At 44.3% G+C, this 25015-nt stretch overlaps 1 protein-coding gene across 3 annotated transcripts in view; it reads left to right on the top strand.

Annotated features, from left to right (window-relative positions):
• The window catches only part of ARHGAP22 (Rho GTPase activating protein 22), a 240466-nt gene that overhangs the window by 144773 nt on the left and 70678 nt on the right, over positions 1–25015 (top strand). Inside the window, exon 1 of one of the 3 annotated variants that reach the window (XM_060191328.1) lies at positions 2182–2452. The exons of 1 other annotated variant lie outside the window; for it this stretch is intronic. In XM_060191328.1, the coding sequence (XP_060047311.1) occupies positions 2401–2452 (52 nt within the window). In that variant the 5' untranslated portion in view covers positions 2182–2400. Of the gene's footprint in view, positions 1–2181; positions 2453–25015 lie in introns of those variants that run through there. One more of the 3 variants, XM_060191336.1, reaches the window with a different exon arrangement.

Genomic DNA, 25015 nt, shown 5'->3' with positions numbered 1-25015 from the left:
TCCAAAATATATTTGAACGCTTCAATGGGGATGCTGACCCTCTATAATAGGCTCATTTGAAATGATCCTGCTTTGCTACTTCCTCTTAGAAAGATAAACAAGCCGTCCACAATGGCCACTGTGATGTTTTCGTTTAAATCTTGCTTTCCAAATGTAGGACTTGGCCGTTGGACAATCCCCTGGGGGAGTCTGCTCCTCTTACGTTCTCCCTGAATGCTGGGAGTTCTAGCTTGGAATTCCTGGGACCTCATTAAGCCTGCTGTGACTAAGTGATCCTGCCTGGTGCTAAAACTGTTTAAAACGGCTTGGCAGCAACCAGAAGTCAGGTCTCTCTGTTTTTTCTCAGTTTACTCCCTCTTTGTAACCCCCGTCTACATGTCATGAAGTGAAAACATCGTTCTTTCCGGATCTAGTGCAGGGCAGCCCAGCTCTTTCCAGAAGCAGCAGCCTTGGTCTTTCTGAGGAGTTAAAGGAGAGGGAGGCAGAAATCTGCCAGGCTGCTGTTAATCTCTCCTTTGAATAAGACTTAACTCCTGGGAAAACCTCTTCCCTCTCAAAGTCATTCTTCCCTCCCTTCCTCCCCCTGCCCAACTTTAACTCTTCTGCTCCAGGCAGCCAGTTGCCTTGGCCTCTGGCTTGGTCTGCTTCTGTTCTCCTCTGATCCATCTCTGTTTCCACAAGCTGGAATGAAGTGGAAGAGAGAAAATTCCAGTGGAGCCCAGACTGGGGCTGCCCACAGCCTTGTTTCAAATACAGGAATACATCTAGAAATTGCTTGTCATGTGGGCCCCCAACATACTGAAGAAAGCTTTGGTGCTGTGATATATCTCTCTCTACCCAAACAAGCAAGCAAACAAACAAATAAACAGAAAAAAGGCCTACTCTGTGCCTGGCAAAAAAAAAAAAAAAGTTTGGGGGTTATGATCAATTCTGGAAATAATTCCTCTCATTGTATTGTGTAGTCACACAATATTGTGTAAATATACCTTCTTTTTCAGAGATTATGTCACTATGAAATCCCACTTTAAATCCATTCTTGTCACTCACTCTTTCCCAAAAGGAACCACTATTGGTTTCTTGTTTTTATCCTAAACCCAAGGCACTTGTTTTCTAGTAATACATATATGTGGGCATATATATATATATATAATATGTATTACATATATAGTGTATATATGTAATCTCAAGTCAGTTTGTCTTTAGAATTATTCAATAAAACAATTCTATTCTATATCTTATAGACTGGAAAAGTGAACACAGAGTGTTCAAATAACCTGATACCATTTCATCGGTGTTATATCTGAAATGATGTGAGTTGCCTCCGTTTTCAGGTGAAGAAACCCTCTAAGAGGGGCCGGGTGGTGGCGCACCTCTTGTGCGCGTGTATTACAATGTGCAAGCCGGTTGGAGCCCCGGTCCCCACCTGCAGGGGGAAAGCTTTGCGAATGGTGAAGCAGTGCGACAGGTGTCTCTCTGTCTCTCTCCCTCTCTATCATCCCCTTCCCTCTTGATTTCTGGCTGTCCTTATCCAATAAATAAAGATTTAAAAAATTAAAAACAAAAACCTCTAAGAGAGGATGTGACTTACCAAAGATAACCTGTCGGGTATGGGGCATACCAGGGCAGTCTTTTTCCATGACCGCACTGCACTTTTGCAGAACTCAACAGAGGAAAAGGAGAGCAGGGAGGCCCAGGGCTCCTTCTTCCCATGTCACCCAGGTGGTTGCTTAGGTGAAACTGAGGAACGGGAGGGACCTTACAGAGTCAAGACGCTTTTCTTTTCCTTTAACTGATTGGATTTTTAAAAAAGATTTTTAAAATTTATTTATTAATGAGAAAGATAGGAGGAGAGAAAGAACCAGACATTACTCTGCTACATGTGCTGCCAGGGATTGAACTCGGGACCTCATGCCTGAGAGTTTAATGCTTTAGTCCAATGCTGAGAGTCCAGTGTCCACTATGCCATCTCCCGGACCAGGACACCTTTCTTTTTTGACTGCACCCTTCTGAGGTCAGGTCTGTGTTGCCATCCTCCTTGCTCCCCAGCCCCAGTCCCTAAGCCTCATTGGAGCAGAGGGAGCCTCAGACCGCTCGGCTCATGCAGCGCCCCCTGGCGCAGCGCCTCTGGCACGGCTCAGCGCCCCAGGAGAGTAACGGGTCGCTGGGAGGGAGCCGGCGCGGGACGGCCCAGCGTGCGGAGATAAAAGCGCGATCTGCGCGTTCTCCTATTGATTAGCAGGGTCTGCCCAGAGGGCAGGGCGCCCGCCCGCGGCGCGTGGCAGGGACCAAGCCGCAGCCCGAGACCGCGGCTGGGAGGGTGGCCGCGCGCCCCACTGCGCGCGCGCCCAGGGGCAGTGGACTGGCTGCACTTGGGCCGCGCGGCCGCGAGGGGTGGCTGCCATGGGGCTGTGCTGCTGCAAGGACTGGAGGAGGCACCTGCGAGCGACCAAAGGTAACTCCAGCTCGCACGTGCGCCGCGGCGGGGACCTGTGCGCTCCGGCGGGGGGCGCGCACCGCGACGCCGCTCCTGGTAGCGGGCTGCGCCGACACCCTGGGGATGTCGCCGCCTTCCTGGGTCTGGGGAAGGGCGCAGGTGTGGCTGCAGCTTCCCCCCTCCTCCGAGTCTCCGAACTTGAGAGTTGCGCGTCCCGGGATTCCTGCTCCTTGCGCCCTTACCGGGGCTTTGGGGGTGCGCCCCGGGCGGGATGGAAGAGGGTTGCGTGCGCCGTCGGCCCGCAGCGAACCGGAGCTCGGGCTGCAGGTCCGCCAAGTGCAAGTCCGGGGCGAGGGAGACCCGGGCGGCCGCTGCACCCAAGGTCCCCCGCAGAGGGAGCCCAGACAGCGTCCCGAGCCTCCTCTGAGGCTTAATCGCCCCAGCGGGATCGCTTGTCCTGCTCGCCGGCCTCCGTTACCCACTTGGACCCCAGGAGCCCCTGACTTGGAGTTTTCTACAAGTCGCGGTGGAACCTGCTTGTTGGGCGCAGCCGCCTTGGATAGGGCTTCCAGCCCAGGGACCTTGGCGGCGGTCAGAGGTCCGGCGTACAACGGGCAGTGGTCCTTCCGACTTTAACCCTTAATTGGCTAAAATGATTCCCATTAAAAGGCCGAAACGCAGTGTCCCTTCTACTGTGGCATTTCCCAAACTCAAGTGACCCCAAAACTCACCTGTCTGGCGCATGAAATATGCAGATTGGTGGTTCTCACCCGGAGCTGGGGAAGCTCTGCGAAGGACGCTGGGGGATGGAGGGTGGGGATATGTTTAAGGGTTTCCTCAAGTCACTGCTTCCATCTGGTGAATGGGGAGCCCAGGGACTGTGCAGGCTTCACCTGAAGAGACATGGACGACGGATCTCATTCCTTGAAAAGCTTATGCTGCATTCAGATAACAAAAAGATGCTGGATGTCTCCAGCAGCTTACAGGACTCTTGTACAAGGTGATGGTACTAATGTGCGGGCCGGGCGGTGGCGCACCGGGTTAAGCGCACACAGTACTAAGTGCAAGGACCTGCTCAAGGATCTGGGTGCGAGTCCTTGACTCCTCACCTGCAGTGGGACGCTTCAAAAGCGGCCAAGCAGATCTGCAGGTGTCTTTCTTTCTCTCTTCCTCTCTATCTCCCCCTCCTCTCTCAATTTCACTCTTTCCTATTCAATAAAAAACAAATGAAATGACCACCAGGAGTGGTGTGTTCCTATTGCAGGTACTAAGCCCCAGCAATAACCTTGGAGGAAAAAAAGGCACTAATGTGCAGGTTTGTTTCTCAGAGTTTCGTGTTACTTAACTGAATGTGTAATAAACATGAAAAATGAAAAGTGAGCTTACATTATTTATTTATTTATTTATTTATCTGTTTATTTATTTTGCCACCTTAAGGGCTTCAGCATCTTAAGGGCTCCTTGCTGACTTTTCCACATAGAGTTTGAGAGACAGATAAGGAATGACCCCACAGCACCAAAACTTTCTCCAGCTGGTTTTGCATCACATCTATGCTCGTGCACTATCCAAGTGAGCTATTTTTGAGGTCTAGGGTCCTGCGTTTTAACAAAACAGAGAGGAAAGAGTCCAGTTAATCTGGTTATAAAGTACTGTGGTGGTTTTTAAAGCCAAAATCAAATAGGAAATAATTGCACAATTGTCATGGTCCTAAAACAACAGTTTCCTAAGTCTGATTTTTTAAAAAGAACTTTGTGGATAAAGCTTCATGTTTGGAAGTGGGTGGGCATGGTACTAAGGTACCTGTGTTGAGGCTCTTCCTTCCAGGTGCTGGAATTGGAGTGGAACTAAGAGGGCAGGGTCTTGTTGCATGCTGGCTGAGGGCAGGTTAAAGCCCAGAGCTGAGAAGGAAAGATTTCACTGGGGGACTGGCAGAGCTAGAACGGCCTTGGTCTTCTCAGACCTTGGTCAACAGGGCAGAGGTTGGAGAAAGAGTCCTAGAAACAAGGGTGTTGTAAGGTGTTGATTCAGAAGGATTCATCCTCAACTAGCAGTTCCTAGCAGATAGTCAGAAGCATTGCTGGCTAGATTTTGTCTCCTGTTTAACTATTGCAAGCTACTTGTATAAGGAGCTTTCTGACTTTCCAGACTAGAAGTATGTGTTTTATATGCAATCAAAATAGAGTTCATTAGTCATTGATAAAATTTAAATTTTCTTTTCCTTTGTAAAACATTTTCTTCTTATTATTATTTGTTTCACAATACAACCCCCACTAGGTCCTCTGAATCCTTCTTGGACCTGTATTCTCCCCACCCACCCACCCCAGAGTCTTTTACTTTGGTGCGATATGCCAATTCCATTTCAGGTTCTACTTGTGTTTTCTTTTCTGATCTTGTTTTTCAACTTCGGCCTGAGAGTGAGATCATCCCATATTCATCCTTCTGTTTCTGACTTATTTCACTCAACATGATTTTTTCAAGGTCTATCCAAGATCGGCTGAAAACGGTGAAGTCACCATTTTTTACAGCTGAGAAGTATTCCATTGTGTACATATACCACAACTTGCTCAGCCACTCATCTGTTGTTGGACACCTGGGTGGTTTCCAGGTTTTGACTATTACAAATTGTGCTGCCAAGAACATATGTGTACACAGATCTTTTTGGATGGATATGTTGTGTTCCTTAGGATATATCCCCAGGAGAGGAATTGCAGGATCATAGGGTAGGTCCATTTCTAGCCATCTGAGAGTTCTCCAGACTGTTCTCCACAAAGGTTGGACCAATTGACATTCCCACCAGCAGTGTAGGAGGGTTCCTTTGACCCCATACCCTCTCCAGCATTTGCTGCTGCTACCTTTTCTGATGTATGACATTCTCACAGGAGTGAAGTGGTATCTCGTTGTTGTCTTTATTTGCATTTCTCTGACAATCAAAGACTTGGAGCATTTTTCCATGTGTTTCTGGGCCTTTTGGATCTCTTCTGTGGTGAATATTCTATCCATGTCCTCCCTCCATTTTTGGATGGGTTTTTTTGTTGTCTTGTTTTTGAGTTTGGCAAGCTCTTTATATGTTGGTTATTAAACTCTTGTCTGATATATGGCATGTAAAGATCTTCTCCCATTCTGTGAGGGGTCTCTTGGTTTGGGTAGTGGTTTCTTTTGCTGTGAAGAAGCTTTTTAATTTGATGTAGTCCCATAGGTTTATGCTTGCCTTAGTCTTCTTTGTAATTGGATTCGTTTCATTGAAGATGTCTTTAAAATTGATGCAGAAAAGAGTTCTGCCAATATTTTCTTCTAAGTATCTGATAGTTTGTGGTCTAACATCCAAGTCCTTGATCCACTTGGAATTTACTTTTGTATTTGGTGAAATACAGTGGTTCAGTTTCACTCTTCTGCATGTTTCAACCCATTGTTTCCAACACCATTTGTTGAATAGACTCTGGTTTCCCCATTTAATAGTCTGAGCCCCTTTGTCAAAGATTAGATGTCCATAGGTGTGGGGGCTCACTTCTGGGCTCTCAATTCTATTCCACTGGTCAGTATGTCTATTCATGTTCCAGTACCAAGCAGTTTTTATGACAACGGCCCTATAATACAATTTGAGATCTGGGAGTGTGATGCCTCCGGTTCTGTTCTTTTTTCTCAAGATTGTTTTGGCAATTCTAGGTCTTTTCTGGTTCCACATTTTCTTATCTTTATTTACTGGATAGAGACAGGCAGAAATTGAGAGGGTTGGAGGAAGTAGGAGAGAGAAAAAGAGAGAGGGAGAGAGAGAGGGAAAGAGAGAGAGAGGAGAGAGAGAGGGAGAAGGAGAGAGACCTGCAGCACTGCTTCACCACTTGCAAAGCTTTTCCCCACTGCAGGTGGGAACCAGGGGCTTGAACCTGGGTCCTTGCACATTGTAACATGTGGCCTCAACCAGGTGCACCACCACCTGGCCACTAAAATTTAAAATTTCCCAAAACAATAGCTGTTATCAATTTTATTCTTGCAGCTTTCTCAGTCAACAGGTTCTTTCACAGTAGAGTATTTGACAACTGTTCCCCAAGGCAGAATGAACTTGACAAAGTAGAATAGCAAGTGTCATGAATACTGTAGTGAAAATGTACCAGGTGTTAGGGTCCCCAGAGGAGATCTGGTCATCCTGTTTTTGAGGCCCAAAGCTTGGTCTGGGTCTATTACCCCTAGTTGGCAATGGCTATCACCTCTGTGACCTGGCATTACACTTGGCAGACACTTGTGCTCAGTGAAGAGTGATAGAAAGATGATGCATGGAGATAGCTTTGTTCCCTTTCTCCTGTTCAGTTTATCCAACAGCCATGGCAGCCTGGTTGAGAGAGTCCAGCCCCACTTGCTGTATCACTGTGCCGCAGTAGCAGTGCTAGGCATAAACTCCACACCACTAACCCAATGGACAGAGCTTTGCAGGCACCCAGCAGTGAGGGTGTGAAGGCCAGTGGGCTGGACAGGAGTACTGCTGCTGCTGGGCACTGTGCAGAATGGCAGGCAAAGGTGCCCCTCTCTGTCTGGGAGGGAGGTGTGCAGGGAAGGTGGATGGGATCCAGCCAGTCTACTCTGCTCCTATACAGTCTGAGCCCACATCCTTGAGACAGTTCTTTTTTTTAAACTCCCAGATTGTGTATAGCCACCCTCTAGCCTTCCACCTGTTCATTTACTGCCTCACCAGCCTTTATACCTGAAGGAGGAAAAGAGGTTTGGGGAGAGTGTAATACCTGTACCCAGTGTGCTTGCTAATAGCTTGACTCAGAGACTCTGGAGGCAGAAAATAATTACAAGGAAGGGGGAGGGCAGGAGGTGTCACAACTGGTTAAGCACACAGAATACCAGGCATAAGGATCTGGGTTCAAGCCTCTGCTCCTGAAAGGAGGATGCGTTCTGAATGGTGAAGCGGGTACTTCAAGTGTCTGTTGTTCTCTCTTCCTCTCTATGTCCCCCTCACCTCTCAATTTCTCTGTCCTGTTCAGTAAAATAAAAAGGGAAAAATGGCTGCCAGGAGTGGTGGATTCATAGTGCAGGTCACCAACCACCCAATGTCTGAGCTGGGTCTTAGAGGAGGAGGTGTCAGCCCAGCAGAGAAGGACTTTCAGCCTATAGAGGTGCAACAGACCCAGGCATTCCAAGACTATAGCACTGTCTCTCCCCAGCCAGTCTAACTCTTCTTTCTACTCCCAGGAACCCATACAAGCAGATGCTCTCAGGCTCACTGCTCTCACCCATTTAACCCTCTTGTTGGCAGATTTCTGATGCACCAGTCACTCCCCAGCTAAGATCTTGCTTTGAGCCCCAGACCTTCTTGACACCTTCTTTGGGTGTCTTCTGCACTAGTGTGGGGCCAAGGCTATTCAGTCTAGTTATGAACTCTTGGTTTGGGCTTTCTCCAATTTGCTATCACCACATCCTACCAGCTCTGTTTCTGAAATACATCTGAATACCTCCTGCCGTCTCCATCCCAGGCAACATACCAGTTTGGTCCAGCCCCAGCACACTGCCCTTGATGTGGCAGTGGTCTCCTGCCAGATTTTTCCATTTTAGTCCATTCAGCAGGAGTGGCCACTGGCTGTCCAAGTTGCCCACCGACTCCCTCTGCTCACTGGCACGCTGACTCCAGTGGCATTTACAGGGAGTGCTCAAGGCCACTCAGGGATGGCCAGTGTGGTAGCCAGCTTCCCTGTGCTCACCAGCCTGCACTCACACCTGCCCTGCTCTCATGTCCCCTTGTCCTTCCTTTCTACTACCCCCTTGCCCCTGAGCATGTTACTCATGTTTTCTTCTCTGCTGAAAGTTACCTCAACCCTGCTCTTGACGTGAACAACCAAACATTTTGTCTGGATCTAAGTATCCATCTTTCCTGAGAGGCCTTGCCTGACAGGTTATTTGTTCTCTTGCTTCATATGCTCACTTGTATACACACAAACACACACATACACACACACACATATATATATAAACATATATATATATTTATATTTATATATCTGTATAGACACACATGCACAGATATGCATTGGTCAGTTTGTAAAAATCTATCCTTTTATCAAAAGAGGGAAAAGCTCCTTGATGGCAGGGTAGCTTCTGTCTTTTGCTTTCCACTGGGATGCCAAATAGAAGGGAGGTTGTGTGGGAGTACTTAGGGATGAATTGGCCTTGAAGGCAGTAAGGAGCTGACAAGGACAGTGATGGCCACACATGTCAGAATGATCCAGTGCCTGGTGCTCCACATGCTGTGCTCCTGGGAGGGGGTTCTAAAGCCTCCCACCCAGTGTGTCTCCCTGTACTACCTCTTCCCCATTCAAGTGTCCTAGGCAGCAGTCCTATTTTTTTTTTCCTTCATAAAAGGAACCATTCTCAAGGCAGAGGATTTGGTTTCATTTCCTACTCAGGGTTCCCCAGGTCACCCATCATCTCAGAGCTAACTGTCTGCATCTCTACCTGTGAGGACAGACACACTGACCACAAGGATCACAAAAAAAGACCCTGTGAAAGTCCTTCCTCTGCCATCTCCTGGCTGGGTTACCACTCCGAACCTCAGTTTCCTCATCTGAAAAGAAGGAGCCAAGACTGCATGATCCGCCAGGTGCCTGTCAACGTGAAGTTAAGACAGTTCTTTGCAGAAACTGAAACTGCTTCTCAGTGCTCCTTCCTCCTTCCTGTCAGTGGGCTACAGAAAGGACAAATAGCTTTTCCTGCCTGCTCAGATTGGTTTTTTTCAGATGAGGGCGTATGAGGTGGTGAAATCAGTAGCCACCTCTTGGACGGTCCTTTTGACACATAGCCGCTGCCAGCTTTGCAGACCTATGGCCCCAGAGAGAAGACAATCCTGAAGGATCTTGAGGCCCTGACCTTGACCATTAAGGCAGGCAACCTCCCAGAGAAGCTCTAGAGTCATGAAATCCTGAAAGTAGAGGGAAAGAGAAATGCCTGGTGGTGGGTTTTCTTGTCTTGTTAATCTGAAGACCTTTGAATGCATGAAAAACTCTCTCCTTTGGGACCATCAGACCATCCAAATGAAGCAAATCCCTAAAATTAGTTGTTATTCTACCTGCCTCAGCCCAGCTATGTTTCAGATGCACATCCTGCCTGAGCTCCATCTTTTGCACATCACTTCCCCCAACATAAAGACACTTTAAAATATTGGGTTCTCAGAAAAGTCATGATGGGGCAGGGATAGATAGCATAATGTTTATGCAGACTCTCTTGCCTGAGGCTACAAGGTACCAGGTTCGATCCCCCTTATCACCATATGCCAGAGCTGAGCAGTGCTCTAGTATTAAAGAAAAAAAAAAAAAGAAGAGTCAGGGTTGGGGGCCAGTGCTGGGTGGTAGCACAGCGGGTTAAGCGCACATGGTGCGAAGAGCCCGGAAGGGTATAAGGATCCTGGTTGGAGCCTCTGGCTCCCCACCTGCAGGAGGGTTGCTTCACAAGTGGTGAAGCAGGTATGCGGGGTATCTATGTTTGTCTCCCCCTCTGTCTTCCCCTCCTCTCTCAATTTCTCTCTGTCCTATCCAACAACAACATGCGGTACCAACAGTAACAGTAACAACAACAACAACATGGGCAACAAAATGGGAAAAATGGTCTCCAGGAACAGTGGATTCTTAGTGCAGTCACTAAGCCCCAGTGATAACCCTGGTGGCAAAAAAAGAAAGAGTGGGTCGGGAGGTAGCACAGCGGGTTAGCGCAGTGGGTAGTGCAGTGTGGCACAAAGCACAAGGACAGGCATAAGGATCCCGGCTCCCCACCTGCAGGGGAGTCGCTTCACAGGCATTGAAGCAGGTCTGCAGGTGTTTATCTTTCTCTCCCCCTCTTTGTCTTCCCCTCCTCTCTCCATTTCTTTCTGTCCTAACAACAAATGACATCAGCAACAACAATAATAACCACAACAAGGCTACAACAACAAGGACAACAAAAGGGGAGAAAAAGAAAGAAAGGTCATATTTTTTCTACATTTTTTCATGCAAAAATGTGTCATGACTTTGCAACAATCCAATACTTGATTGAAGCATATTTCACGCATGACAGAATTCATTCACTGAGTGTATAACTCCGTAGTTTTTCATATGCAGCAAACTCCATGACCTAGTTTTAGAACATTTTATCACCCCATGCCCATAAGTAGTTACTTCCCAGTCCTGACAACCCACCCCCTTGTCCTGCAGGCCCAGGCAACCTCTTAACCACTTCCATGCAATATATGGCCATTTGTGACTGACTTATTTAACTTAGTATGGCTTCTGGGTTCATGGCACATTTAGCTTGTATAGCTACTTAAATCTTTTTATGATTGACTATAGTCCACAGGATGAATATCTTGTTTGTTTTTTAAATTTTTTAAATCTTTATTTACTTGACAGAGACAGCCAGAAATTGAGAGGAAGGGGGAGATAGAGAGAGGAAACAGACAGACACCTGCAGTACTGCTTCACCACTTGTGAAGCTTTCCCTCTGCAGATGGAGACCAGGGGCTTGAACCCAGGTCCTTGCACACTGTAACATGTGCAATGTGGTGACCCGGCCCCTAAATGTCTTGGTCATCATCCAGTGATGAACATTTAGATATTGCTTATCTTTTGCTGAGGATTTGTGTGTATGTATTCATAAGGGAATGTTGGTTTGTAATCTTCTGACAGTCTTTGGTTTATGTCTTTCTAGCGATTGGTCTACTCACTTAAGTAATAAATTTTGGGGTTGTACTTACCTTTATAAGTCTTTTGTTTATTTTATCCCTGCAACTTGACAGTGATGTGTATTTTACCTTCCTGATTTCAATAACTTGAGTCTTTGTTTTTTTCTTGGTCTAATCAAAGTTTGTTAAATGTGACAATCTTTAAAAAAAAAAAAGAAAAATTAGATTTTTCTCTTGGCTTTTTTATTATTTTATTTATTTATTTCCCCTTTTGTTGCCCTTGTTTTATTGTTGTAGTTATTATTGTTGTTATTGATGTCATTGTTGCTGGATAGGACAGACAGAAATGGAGAGAGGAGGGGAGGACAGAGGAGGGAGAGAAAGACAGACACCTGCAGACCTGCTTCACCACTGAAAGGGCTCCCCTGCAAGTGGGGATCCAGGGGCTCGAACTGGGATCCTTAAGTTGGTCCTTGCGCTTTGCACCACGTGCGCTTAACCCACTGCACTACCACCCGACTCCCTTTTCTCTTGTTTTTATAGTACCTATTTTGTTTACCAGCTTTAATCTTATTACAACTTGTTTGGGTTTGGTTTGTTCTTGTTTTATTGCTATTGACTTAATTAGGAAAGACAAGGCCCTTTCCACAAAATTCCCACCACCAGAGTTCTGCATCCCATCCCCTCCATTGGAAGCTTTCCTGTTCTTTATCCCTCTGGGAGTATGGACCCAGGATCATTATGGGGTGCAGAAGGTGGATGGTTTGTTCTTTTTCTGATTTCTTACGATGTAAGTTTAGATTACAAACTTGTTTTTATGTATTTTTCCACAATGTTGGCATTTACAGCTGTAAGTTCCCACCTAGGAAAGCTGGATCCTGTAAGTTTTGTGCTTTGTTTTCAGTTTCATTTATCTCTGATTTTGTTTTAAGTCTGTGTAATTACTTCCCTGGTTATTTAGGACTATGCTGCTCATATTCTATATATTTATGAATCCTTCAAAATTCTTTTTTTTTCCTCCAGGGTTATCACTGGGGCTCAGTGCCTGCACTACCAACCCACTGCTCCTGTGGCCATTATTTATTTATTGTAGGACAGAGAGAAATTGAGAAGGGAGGGGGAAACAGAGAGGGAGAGAGAAAGATAGACACCTGCAGACCTGCTCACGCTTCCCCGTTTGTGAAGTAACCCCCTGCAAGTGAGGAGCCAGGGGCTCCATCTGGGATCCTTGCCTGGGTCCTTGCTCTTCATGCTATGTGGGCTTAACCCGGTGCGCCACCGCTTGCCCCCCTCAAAATTCTCTTTAAAATATCTTTTTAATATCATTTGTTTCAGTGAGAACATTTTCATAATTTATCTTATTCAACTGTTTAAACTTGTTAAAGTTTGGAGCCAGGGAGGTGACTCAGTGAGTAGAGCACACTGTATACATGTGTGAGGCCCCGGGCTCAATCCCAGGTATGCAAATGATGGAGTTGTGTTCTGATCTCTCTTCCTGTCTCTCTCATAAAATTAGTAAATAAATCTCACAAAAATACAAAGTAAGACTTGCTCTCCCATACCATCTGTGATGGAAAATGTCCCATATGCACTTGAAAAGAATGTGTGTGCTGCTGTTGTAGGGTGGAGTGTCTGTCTTATAGATAAATGAGTGTTAGGCCTACTTAGTTATCTTGTTGTCCAATCTTCTGTCTCCTTAGTGATTTTCTGTCTAACTGTTCAATCTATTATTGAATGCGAAATACTGAGATTTCCAACTGTTGAATTTTATGTTTATGATTGTAACATCTTTCTGCTGAATTGTTCTTTGATTCCAGTAACATTTCCAACTTAAACACACACACACACACACACACACACACACACACACACACACACACTAGGTTTAGATTCTTTGTCAAAATTATTTATGAGAAAAACCAGAGCACCACCCAGCTCTTGCATATGTGATGGAACTGGGCCCCCTCACACGTGTGAGTCCTGTGTTCTGCTGCTGAGATGCCTCCCCAGCTGAACAGCTCTGTATTTGTTGCCCAATATTTGTGTACTGTGTGTATGATATAATTTTCTGTCATTTCACTTTAAACTTGATTGTAATTTAACCTAGATGCTATTGACAGAATTTAGTTTCCTCTTAAAAATCCAGTCTGTTGGGGGGGAATGGGAGGTGTACCCAAGATGGCAGCTTGGAGACAACATCTGGTGTGAGCTCTGTAAGGAAGTTGCTTTCAACTGGGCAATCTTGGTCACCAGGTTCCAGGTGGTACCATGATGCCAACATGACTTCCTTGGGCAGACGACCCTACCATGTGTCTTGGAGCCCCGCCTTCCCAGGCCCCTGACCCACTAGGGAAAGAGAGAGAGGCTGGGAGTATGGATTGACCTGCCAATGCCCATGTTCAGCAAGGAAGCAATTACAGAAGCCAGACCTTCCACCTTCTGCACTCCATAATGATCCTAGGTTCATACTCCCAAAGGGATAAAGAATAGGAAAGCTATCAAGGGAGGAAATTGGATATGGAGTTCTGGGTGTGGGCATTGTGTGGAATGTATAGCCTTATAGTCTTGTCAATAATTCCATTTTATAAATTAAAAAAACCCAATCTGTCAGTCATTGCCCTTTATATTGAAATATTTAATGCATTTATTTATTTATTTATTTATTCATTTACTTATATATTCATTTGCTGGGGCCTGGTTCTTTCTGGACAGTTTTTTTCCTTTTCCTTCTTCTTTCCTTTTTTTTTTTTTTTTTAAATTTTCTCCCCCCCCTTTTTTTGACAGAGCATGAGGGGCAGAGAGAGAAAGAGAGAGAGAGAGAGAGAGAAAAGAGACACCTGTAGCAGGGCTCCACTGCTAATGAAACTTTCCCCCTACAGGTGGAGAGTGGGGGCTTGCACATGATAGTGTTTGTGCTCTACTGGGTAAGCCATGACCCAGTCCTTAATGCATTAACATTTCATGTAATTACTGGACCTGCAAGGTAAGTCAGCAGAACAGTGCTCCTGCTTTGTCATGCATGCAATCCAGGTTGGAGTTCAGTCCCCACTACCTTAGAGGAAGCTATGATGCAGTGGTATCTCTCCCTCTCTCTCTGTTACTCTGTCTCTGTCTTTCTCTGAGAAAAATATCAGTTTGGAGTACTGAAGTCCCCGTACTGACAAAAGGAAATAAAACTATTGATAAAGTATATTTAAGTCATTTTACTATCTGTTGCCTCTATATCTCATAGCTTTCCTATATCTTTATATTAATTTCTTGTTTTATTAAACATACATTTTTTATTATAACATTAAAATTTTCTTATTGTTTCTTTATAGTGCTGTTTATTTTGTTAGTGAAAGTTTTGGAGGTTAAAATTCACTTCTTAAACTGATTTTAATTTTAATTTATTTAAAACAATCTAATTCAGGGCTAGGGAAATAGTATAATGATTATGCAAAAGACTTTAATGCCTGTGTCTCCAGAGTCCCTGGTTCAGTCACCAGCACCACCATAAACCAGAACTGAGCAGTGCTCCAGTCTTTATCTCTATACCTCTCTTTATTTAAATAAATACATAAATAATATAAAATGTTTTTAAAAATCTTGTTCAGATTATTACCTTAACAACAGTACACAAAACTGCAATGTCTCTTGGCTCTCACTTATACACATCTTTATGCAGCAGCACACTTTTGTACGTATTGCTTTATGCCATTGTGTTTGAAAACAGGTGGAAAAACTACAGAAATACATGTTACTGTCTATTATATTTAACTGTGTTGTCACCTATATTGCTATTTTTAGTTCATGTGGACTTCAATGACTCCTCTTTGTATTTCACCTGAAGGACTCCTTTAGAATTTCTTGTAGTCCAGGTCTACTAAGGTAGAGGATAGAGTTCTCTCAATTTTTGTCTGTCTGGGAATGTCCTAATTTCTCTCTAGTATTTGAAGTATTTGGAGGATGGTATTGCTGGACATAGACTTATTGACTAGGGGCTAAGCGGTGGCACACTTGAATGAGTACACACATTACTATGCCTGAGAGCTGAGATTAAAGCCATTGTTCCCCACCTGCAGAGGGTGGGGGGGATCTTCACAAACAGTGGAGCAGGAAAAAGAAAAGATTTCTTTTTTCTTTTCCTCCCTCCCTCTCTCTCTCTCTTCATATTTCTTTCTGTCTCTATCATAACTTTAAAAAAAAATCTTGACTTTTTTCCTTTCATCAGTTTAAACATCCCACCATATTCTGACTCCATGGTTTCTGGAGAAAATCAATTATTAAGTTTACTGAGACTCTCCAGATATGATGTTTTTTTTTTTTTGCCTTCTTTCATCTTGCAATTTAGCTGTGATGTGCCTAGAAAGAGTGTTTGAGCCTATATTACTCTTAAATTTTTCTGAGATTCTTGAATGTATGTTTTTTTGACAAAACAATTTGAGAATTTTTAAAATAATGATTCCTTTAATTATTGTACTTCTTGTTCTGTTTTTCAAGGACCTCATTATGTGTACTAGTGCACTTGACTTTGTCACACTGGCCTCTGAGACTCTTCATTTTTCTTTATTTATTCTTTTATTTTTGCTGCTTAGACTGGATGGCCTCAGTTGACCAATATGCAAGTTTATTTATTCTTTCTTCTTCTAGCTCAAATATGGGAATATATCCTCTAATGAATTTTTCATTTGCCATTATACTTTTAAACTCCAGAATTTCTACTTTTTTATTATTTCTATCTATCTATTATTGGTATTGTCTGTTTGGGATACCATTGTTGTCATTTAATCCTTTAGACATAGGTTTCTTTAGTTTTTAAACATGCTTATGATCACTCTTTTGAAGTCTCTGTCTACTAAACCTAATATCTGGATCAGGACAATTAATTGTGTGTGTGTGTGTGTGTGTGTGTGTATGTATGTGTGTACGTACATGTGTGCATACCGTAATTTCTTCTTTGTGAGCCCTGTGATATATTCTTGAAAAGTGAGCATTGTAGATAGTGCAGAGAGCAACTCTGCAAATCAGATTCTCTGTTCCTCCCCAGGATATACATATATACATATATATATATATATATGTTAATTTTTTATTGGGGGGATTATATAATAACAAAAAGTAAAATACAATAGTTCGTATATTTGTAACATTTCTTAGCTTTCCACATAGCAGTTCAACCTTCTCTAGGTCCTCTAACATCATTCCAGTGCCTGAGCCCTCCCCCCTACCCAAAGTCCTTTATTTTGGTGCAATACACCAAACCCAGTCCAAGTTCTGCTTTGTGTTTTCTTATTTTTCAACTTCTTCTTTTAAAACTTATTATTAGTGATTTAATAATGATCGACAAGATTGTGGGATAAGAAGGGTACAATTCATACAATTCCTACCACCAGAGTTCCATATCCCATCCCCTTCATTGGAAGGTTCCCTATTCCTTATCCCTCTGGGAGTATGGACCAAATATCTATAAGGAACACAGAAGGTGGGAGGTCTGGCTTCTGTAATTTCTTTTCTACTGGACATGGGCATTGACAGGTCAATCCATACCCCCCAGCCTGTCTCTACCTCCCCAAGTTTTGATGTTGTAACTGTTTAGTGACCTTTCAGGATTAAATCTATAAAATCTGTTGTAGGCAGCTACTACAGGCTTTTTGATTGGTTTTCTGGACAATTAATAATTTTCAGACTGTACCAGGGTAGTGGTGCACTTGGTTGAGCACACATGTTAGAATGTACAAGGACCCATGTTCGATCCCTTGGTTCCCACCTACAAGCAGGAAGCTGTGGGAGTGGTGAAGCAGTGATGCAGGTGTCTGTCTCTTTCCCTCTCCCTCTGTCTCCCTCTACCCTCTTGATTTATGGTTTCTATATCTAATAAGCAAATATAATAAAAAATTAAAAGATAATTGGTCAGAGACATCATTAAATACATTGTCAGGAGGCCTTCTACCGTTAACTAAACATGAGAGAAAGCAAGAAAGAGAGAGAGAGATTATGCATATTGGGAGCACACCTTCAAAGTGGACTCTGTCTTGATCTTTGCTTTCCTCTGGTGCAGGGACCTAGTCAGCCAGAGAAGAGCTCTTATGTCTTTACTGCTCATGGACCCAGATCTGAACATACAAATGGTGTTTTGTTTGTTTGTTTGTTTGTTTTTTTACCAGAGCACTGCTAAACTCTGGCTTCTGGTGATGAACCTGGAGCCTTTGGCACCTTAGGCATGGCAAGTGTCAGAGCTTTTCAAAGCCCCCAATAGATTTATTTTCCAGATTTGTCTTTTGAACTTTTTTTTTTTGCCTCCAGGGTTATCACTGGGGATTGGTGCCTGCACTATGATTCCACTGCTCCTGGAGGCCATTTTCCCATTGTTGTTGATGATGCTTCTGCTGCTGTTATTATTGTTATTGATATTATTATTGTTGTTGCAGCTATTGTTATTGTTGGAAGGACAGAGAAATTGAGAAAGGAGGGGGAATCAGAGAGAGGGAGAGAACGACACGTGCAGACTTGCTTCACTGCTTGTGAATCGACCCCCCCCTACAGGTAGGGTGCCTGGGGCTTGAACCGGGATTCTTGCTCCAGTCCTTGTGCTTTGCATTATGTGCTCTTAACCTGGTGCACCACCGCCCGGCCCCTGAACACTTCTTATTTACCTCAATTAGTATCACAGCTTCCGCAACTATAATTTTAAAGAATTACCAGGGGTTGCTTTAGACAGAAGATCTAGATAAGGGATTTTCCAGAGTGAGTCAAGTTAGATAATGGAAACACTCTAAATGGGACTTTTTTTTTTTTTAGGGATCTGAAAGACAGGTCAGATTGTGACAGTGCTCTTGGGGTGGTACTTTCTGAGATGCTAGTTCATTTCAAAGTATGTGGGGAGATATTTAGGTTTTTTTCTGATTGAGATTTTGTCCTTTTTTTAACCTAAAATCCACCTAGATGTCAAGTGGTGATTTGGAGTTGAGTTAAAATCCCTGAGGTCATGAACTCAAAGAGGCTCTGTGAAGTGACTGAGTGGGTCTGATTCTGAATTCTGGTTCTGTCACCTATGTTCTCTGCAGCCATGGGAACATGTTACTTCTTAGAGTTAAAGAGGGGTACCTTTGTTTGTAGAGTAGACCAGCAGCAACCTCACCGTGCTGTTAAAGGATCAGTTAAGTTGACACCTGTAATACGTCTGTGGGTACGCAAAAATGCTCAATAACAGAAGCAGTCATTACTTGATTTGCAACTCAGGGTAAAACTCTAAAAAAAAATGTTTATGTTGTTTTTAAACAAAGGCATTTATAATACACACCACATTCAGCATTCAGTATGTCTCATACCTTATCTGAAGTATTTTGCATATAGAGATTAATTTAATCCAAACAACCCTCAAGTGGATTCTGTTGGTGTCTTTTCAGAGATAAGGAAGCTGGGGTGTAGAGTTTCCTGCCTGAGATCACTTGGAACCAGAATCAGAAGTTTTTTTTTTTTTGTTGTTGTTGTTGTTTTTGCCACCAGGGTTATCTCTGGGGCTCTGTGCCTGCACTGTGAATCCACTGCCCCGAGGCCATTTTTTTCCATTGATGTTGTTGTTGTTGTTGAATAGGACAGTGAGAAATTGAGGGGGAAAGAAAGATAGACACCTGCAGATCTGCTTCACCATTTGCAAAAAATGACCCCCCACACACACAGTTGGGGAGCTGGGGGCTCAAACGGATCCTCGAGCTGGTCCTTGCGCTTTGCTCTATGTGCGCTTTACCCAATACGCTACCTCCTGGTCCGGCCTGGCCTCCAGAATCAGAACTCTAACCCAGGCTCTCTGACTGGAGTTTTCACTCCTAATCTGTATCGTCTTCATCTCTTCTTGTTATATTTATTTATTTGTATTTGATAGGACAGAGGGAAAAAAATGAAAGTAGAAGACACCTGCAGCACTGCTTCACTGCTTGTAAAGCTTCCTCTCTGCCAGTGGGGACCCGGGGCTTAAACCCTGGTCTTGTGAGCATGATAAGATGTACATTCAACATGTGCAACCACTTGGGCCCCATTTCATTTTAGTGCCAACACAAATTTAAATGAGGCTGTGTTGGCTCTGACAGCCAGCATGGAGAATACTAAAACAAGATAAATCAAAGCTACATATGCCTTTTTACTAATGGAAGTTGGGACAGAAGCTTTTTTTAAAAATTATTTTTATTTATTTGATAGAGACAACCAGAAATTGATAAGAAGGGGGTGATAGAGAAGAAGAGAAGCAGAGAGAAACCTGCAGCCTTACTTCCCTACTCCTGAAGCTTTCTGCCTGCAGGTGGGGACTCGGGGGGGCTTGAACCTGGGTCCTTGCGCATTGTAACATGTGCACTCAACCAGGTGCACCTCCATCCTGGTCCCAGGACAGAAGCTTTAAGATGCTCATTAGTCACATCCAGTGTTGAAAGTGTCAAAGGTCCAGTCACAAATGGGCTGCTTCTTCTTTGTGGCTTCAGTGAGGCCAGGTTCCTCTCTGAGGATCAGTCTCAGACAGGATGTTACACTCCCATCCCCCTTCTTCTTGGAGCAAGGGGTACAGCTGTCCTTGCTGAGTCTTCTCAGAATCTCAGTGGAATGAAAGTTAGTGTGTTTGAGCTCCTCCCAGGCAGCTCCCCACATTGACCCCAACTGCTGGCAGCACTAGGATTAGAGAGGCTACTTAATAATTTTGCCCTCACTGTGGCACACCAGGGCCAGGCACTTCCTGTGGGCTCAGTCTTTTGTTGTTGTTGTTCAACAACAAAAAAACAAAACAACAAAAGAGGAATCTTTTTTATTTTTAATTTTTGGTTATTTATTTAATAGAGGAAGAGAGACATTGAGAAGGTAGGGGGAAATGGAAAAAGAAACGGACACCTGCAGCCCTACATCACCACTCCTGAAGTTTTCCCCCTTGCAGGTAGGGACCAGGGGCTTGGACCTGGGTCTTTGCACACTGTGATGTGTGTACTTAAGTAGGTATGCCACTGCTTGGCCCCCATCTTCTTTTTCTTCTTATTATTATTAATGATTAAATATTGATTTAAAAAATTGTAAGGTACTGAGAGTATAATTTCATACAGTTCCCACCATTAGAATTCTGTGTCCCGTTCCCTCCACTGGAAACTGCAGTAGTTCTCCCAAGGTCACCAATATGGACTACTTCTATAACTATCTATCTACATGTTTATATATTTTCACCATTTATTTCATTGGCCCTGTCTTTACTTTTTAGTTCATCCCTACACCTATTACTACTTCCTCTTCTCTCTCAGACAAGAGAAATCGTGCTGGGCTTTCTCTGATGTTTTCCATATTCTCTCCTCTTTCATTGATGGTATAAAAACAAGATTCATGGTGGCAAAGGCTTCAGGTCCTGGTGGAATGGAGGTACACAGTCATCTGGTTTACTTTCCCCTATCGTTTGCCCCTATCCTTTGCCCCTCTGGGAATATGGACCAAGATTATTTTGGGGGTTCAGAGTGTGTGAATTCTGCTTCTCAACTGGACATGTGTGCTGGCAGGTTGATCTGTATTCCCAGCCTGTTTGTATCTTTCCTTACCTGTCTTTTCTACCTAGTGGGATGGGGCTCTGGGGAAGTGAGGTTGCAGGAAGTACTAGTGGTCATCTGCCCAGGGAAGTGAGGATAGAATCATATGCAACTTGGTAGCTGAAGGGCAGTAAGATGGAAAGCAGGACAAATTGTTTAATAAACAGGAACCATAAAGAAGGAATAGAGCAGATGAAAGTACCGACCTTAAGGGGGAAGGAAGCTAGAAAGTCTATTTTAGGAATGCTCCTAGGAGCCTGTCTTAGTATCAAGCCTTGCTTGAGCTTGATAGCTAACGTGATGAACTAGAAATACTGTCTGGGAAGATGGTGTCAGAGTTGAGAGTAGAACTAGGAAGTGGGATTAGGGCAGAGAATTGCTTACAAACTTGGAGAAAATATATAAATACAATTAACTGTTTACCACATCAATCTAATCTGGGGCCCATATCTATTCATATTTAGCACAGGAGCCTGTGTAACTTCAGAGTCCCTGTCAGTCGAGCTCACTGTCCATGATCACAGCTGGGAACATTCTAGGCTTTACTCACTTCAGAACCAGTCTTCCTTGAGTGGCAGAGTAGGATGACTCAGCATCTTTCTGGAGAGTGGAGCAGTCTCTACTATTGCTAGTTCATAGTGAAGGTATGTATGGTCCTGAAGAAGCTCATAAAAGGGCTTATGATGACGTTCTTGGAGCTCAGTTTTTGTGACTTAAATGGACCCTGAAACAACAGTCCATGATGTCACAGTGGTCACCCCCACTATGTAACTGTGTGCATGTGCAGAGTATATAGTATAGATCTGGAGCCTTGGTGGGGTCCTTCGTCCTGCTTTCTGGCTTCCTTCTCTGATCTCTCCAAAGTAGAACCCTAACCCCTAGCAGCTCAAATGCCTTCCTGCCCAGAAGGCCTGCAGTCACAGCAATTATTCAAATCCCAGGCCAGAGTGATTAAGGAGGTTGTAAAAGTATGAAATATTTCTGTGCCATTTCCTGGAGCTCATCAGGGCTCCCCACTGCCTAGTGCCTGAAGTTTCATACCTGCCTGAGCAGGATCACATAAAATCATTTGCCGCTGATGGTCCACTTCCGTTCTGATTGGCCCTGGTCATCCATTGTGTTCTGATTGGCCCTGGTCCCTGCAGAGTCATTGTTTTTTTTTGAGGCTTTCAAATGTTCCTCAGTCTACAGCAACAATTTCTGAAGACAGAGATCCCTGCACTTGGGAACAAGAGATCTTTGATATTAGATTGTGTCCACACTCTTGCTTTACTGGTGAAACATGTTAAGGCACAGGATGACTGGTATCCCATCTCCAAGGGCACTTGGTTCTTTGGACAGACTGGGAGCTCAGGTTGTGGATGCAGAGTGTGTAGGGGCTGTGGGGAGGGGAGGGGGACACATACTTCATGCATGAACAGCCTTGGAGACAGGTGTCCTGAGCTACTACTTTGACCAGTTTTGCTTCTTTCTATACGTGCAGATGAGCTCTGGATCTTGGGTGAGCTCACAGGAGGAAAAGGGTTTATATAAGAGGAGTATTCACCAACATCAGACACTGTCCTCCCCGTGACAACTGGGAATACTGAGGTCCTCTAGTCAACATCTGTGCCCTCTGATATAGGAAGGCCCCAGAGTCCAAATCCAGGACCACCTACCTGGAAAGAGGCCACCAGCTGCTGCCCCAATCCATCTTGGGGAACTGTGGTGACGCAGTATACCGATGACCATGGATGGAAGTCCCGACACAGTGCTGACCACAGTGCTGATGTCAGCCTTGGCGACAGAGTATGCAGTGGTCAGCGCAGGCACATGGTGGATTGTGGGCGGATCCAGTCTGTGCTGGTGTATAAAGAAAAGTACAGCCAGCCGGAACTTGCGCCATTTTGGCTGCTGCTGCTTCTGGTCAGAAGCATCTCGGCAGAGGTGCTCCAGGCATCCATCCGCCATGGCTACGTCTCCTGGGAACTGAACACGTGTGACTCTGCTAGCCAGTAAACTTTTAGACCCCTCTACAGCCATGAGCAACCTTTACCAGAGCTTATAATTGTTTATCTTATGGGACTAAACTTTTGATAACTATATTCAGACTTAATGAACCTAGCATATTCTTAACCCTTGATAAGTGCTTATTTTGTCTTTTACCTGTTTCACCCTAATAAACCTTGTATTGTTTAAACCAGTTCCCAGCTCCCGCTGTGAATCCTTTTATGCAACACGGCAGCCCCCAACCAAAACCCCTTTTTAAGTTAAATAACAACAGAGAACAAGGTGGCTCTTTTGCAGTGAAGTTCTCCTTAGGCAGGCATTAGGGTGAGTGTCCATGATCCAAATTCTGAATTCTGTTGTCATAAAATTGGAAGTACTTACCTATGGCTTAGAGGGGGGTGAGATGAAAGGTCCTCAGACATTTCATAATCCTACCTTCTCATTTTCCAAATGGATTTTTAAAAAAGATTTATTTAGTGATTTATGAGACTGCAAGTTAATAGGAGTGTACATTAACACCATTCCCACCACCAAAGGACTATTAGGGTCTGTTTGTCCCCCAGCCCAGTGAAGCTGAACATCTACTCACACCTTCCACCCAGAGATTTTTTTCTTTGGTGCTGTACTCAAAACTCAGTCAGATCTTACTTTGAGTTTCCTTTCTGTTCTTCTTTCTCAACTTCTGTTTATGAGTGGGATCATCCCATAAATCACTATTTGATTCATATGAGAGGGGGACAATTGATTGAATGTCTCAAATCTTTTAATGCACAGATCATAGGCTGAGTATATGTTCCTTCAATCTAAGCACTTTTCTATTAAAAAAAAAAATCTATTTATGTGTGTGAGAGAAAGAGAACCAGAGCATCACTCTGGCATATATGATGCCAGGGACTAAGCTCAGGAACTCATGCTTGAGAGTTTTAACAGCATATCCACTGAGCCATATTCTGGACTGTAGATTTATTTTTTAAAGAACCTAAGTGATGGGCTAGGGAGATAGGATAATGGTTATATAAAAAGACTGTCATGCCTGAGGCACCAAAGGTCCCAGATTCAATCCCCAGCACCACCAGAAGCTGGAGATGAGTAGTGCTCTTGAGGAAAAAGATAAATAAATAAAAAGAGCCTAAGTGACTAAGGTCACACAGTTTGCCAGTGATCTTACTGAGTCCAGCTGTGCTCCTTTGGGTCTTGGGGTCCTTGTGCTTATGGCTGTGAACATGACTGCCTCACTTCATTCTATCTACTCAGCTACGCATGTTCACTCACCAAGAGTTGAAAGACTTTTCTGTGCAGAGATAGTTGTGCTGACCACTTAAAAAGCAATAGCCACACCTTCCTAACTCTTAAGTGTCTCATGGAGGGGTTGGGGCAGGACATGCAAGAGCTGCTGAGTGTAGCGACCTTACCCTGTCCTGCCTCCTTTGACAGCTGGTTGCCTACTGTCAGCTTCTTGTCCCTATTTGGAATGTCTTGGGGGGAGTGTGGGGAGGATGCTGGCAGGGCAGTTCTAGCAAAAGTAATCCTTCCTTTATTGTTTTGGCATTTTCCAAGAAAGAACAGAATAGGCTTAAACTTAAAGATTCTCCACTCTTACCAGAGGCCCTAGGTCCCCCCGCTCCTTGCCCTTTCTTGCTCATCTGCATCGACTACAGAGTCCTGATGTCTTTTAGATTCACAGGGTCAAGAGAGGTTGTGTCCACCGTGTTTCTCAGCCACGTGGAATGCACCCCTGCATTCAACCAACAGTCTTTCATTTGTGGAGGAAGAGAGATGAATGTTTTTCGTGCCAAGTGTAGTGCATGCTGTGTTTTTGATTTCTTAACCTTCCCCTTCTGTGCCCTGAGTTTTAGAAATGACAACATCTAGGCTCTGAGAAAACATAACTCACCCCTAACCACTCAGACATTGGTGGTCAAGCTAAGTTACAAAAGACACTAAAATCTATTCTTCTCTTTCCTTTGCTGTCTTTCATATCTCAAGAATGGGTTCTTGTGGAAAGATTCCAGTTAATCATTTTTGGCTGCTGGGACTATGGTTCTTTGAGGTTTCTCTGGCTACCTAATAAAATGATTTCTGATGAAAACCCAAGAACATCCTTCCTTCCTGTCTCCCCTCCTCAGTGACTTGCAGGACATGGGCAAAGCTTGGAAATCCATGGAACTCTGGGAGCAGTGGACACTGAAAGGATGTCCAGACCCTCTCCCTTTATTCAGGGCCTGGGGCCTCTGCTCCTTCCCCATAAACTCTCAGGAGGATGAACAGGATTGGGTGGTAAGGAAAGTCTGGGTGAGTCTGGGGGAAATGAGGCCACAGAGCCCCGGAAAAGGCCCACCCGGGTCACCCAACATCCTGCCCTGCCTCTCCTGTGAGGCCCCATTGTCCTGGGCTCCAGCTCCTAGCCCAGCCGCCTGCGCC

The sequence above is a fragment of the Erinaceus europaeus genome, chromosome 1, assembly GCF_950295315.1.
Source record: "Erinaceus europaeus chromosome 1, mEriEur2.1, whole genome shotgun sequence".
NCBI lineage: Eukaryota > Metazoa > Chordata > Mammalia > Eulipotyphla > Erinaceidae > Erinaceus > Erinaceus europaeus.
The sequence above is the reverse complement of the archived record's forward strand: the minus strand, read 5'-3'. Positions and strand labels throughout refer to the sequence as shown.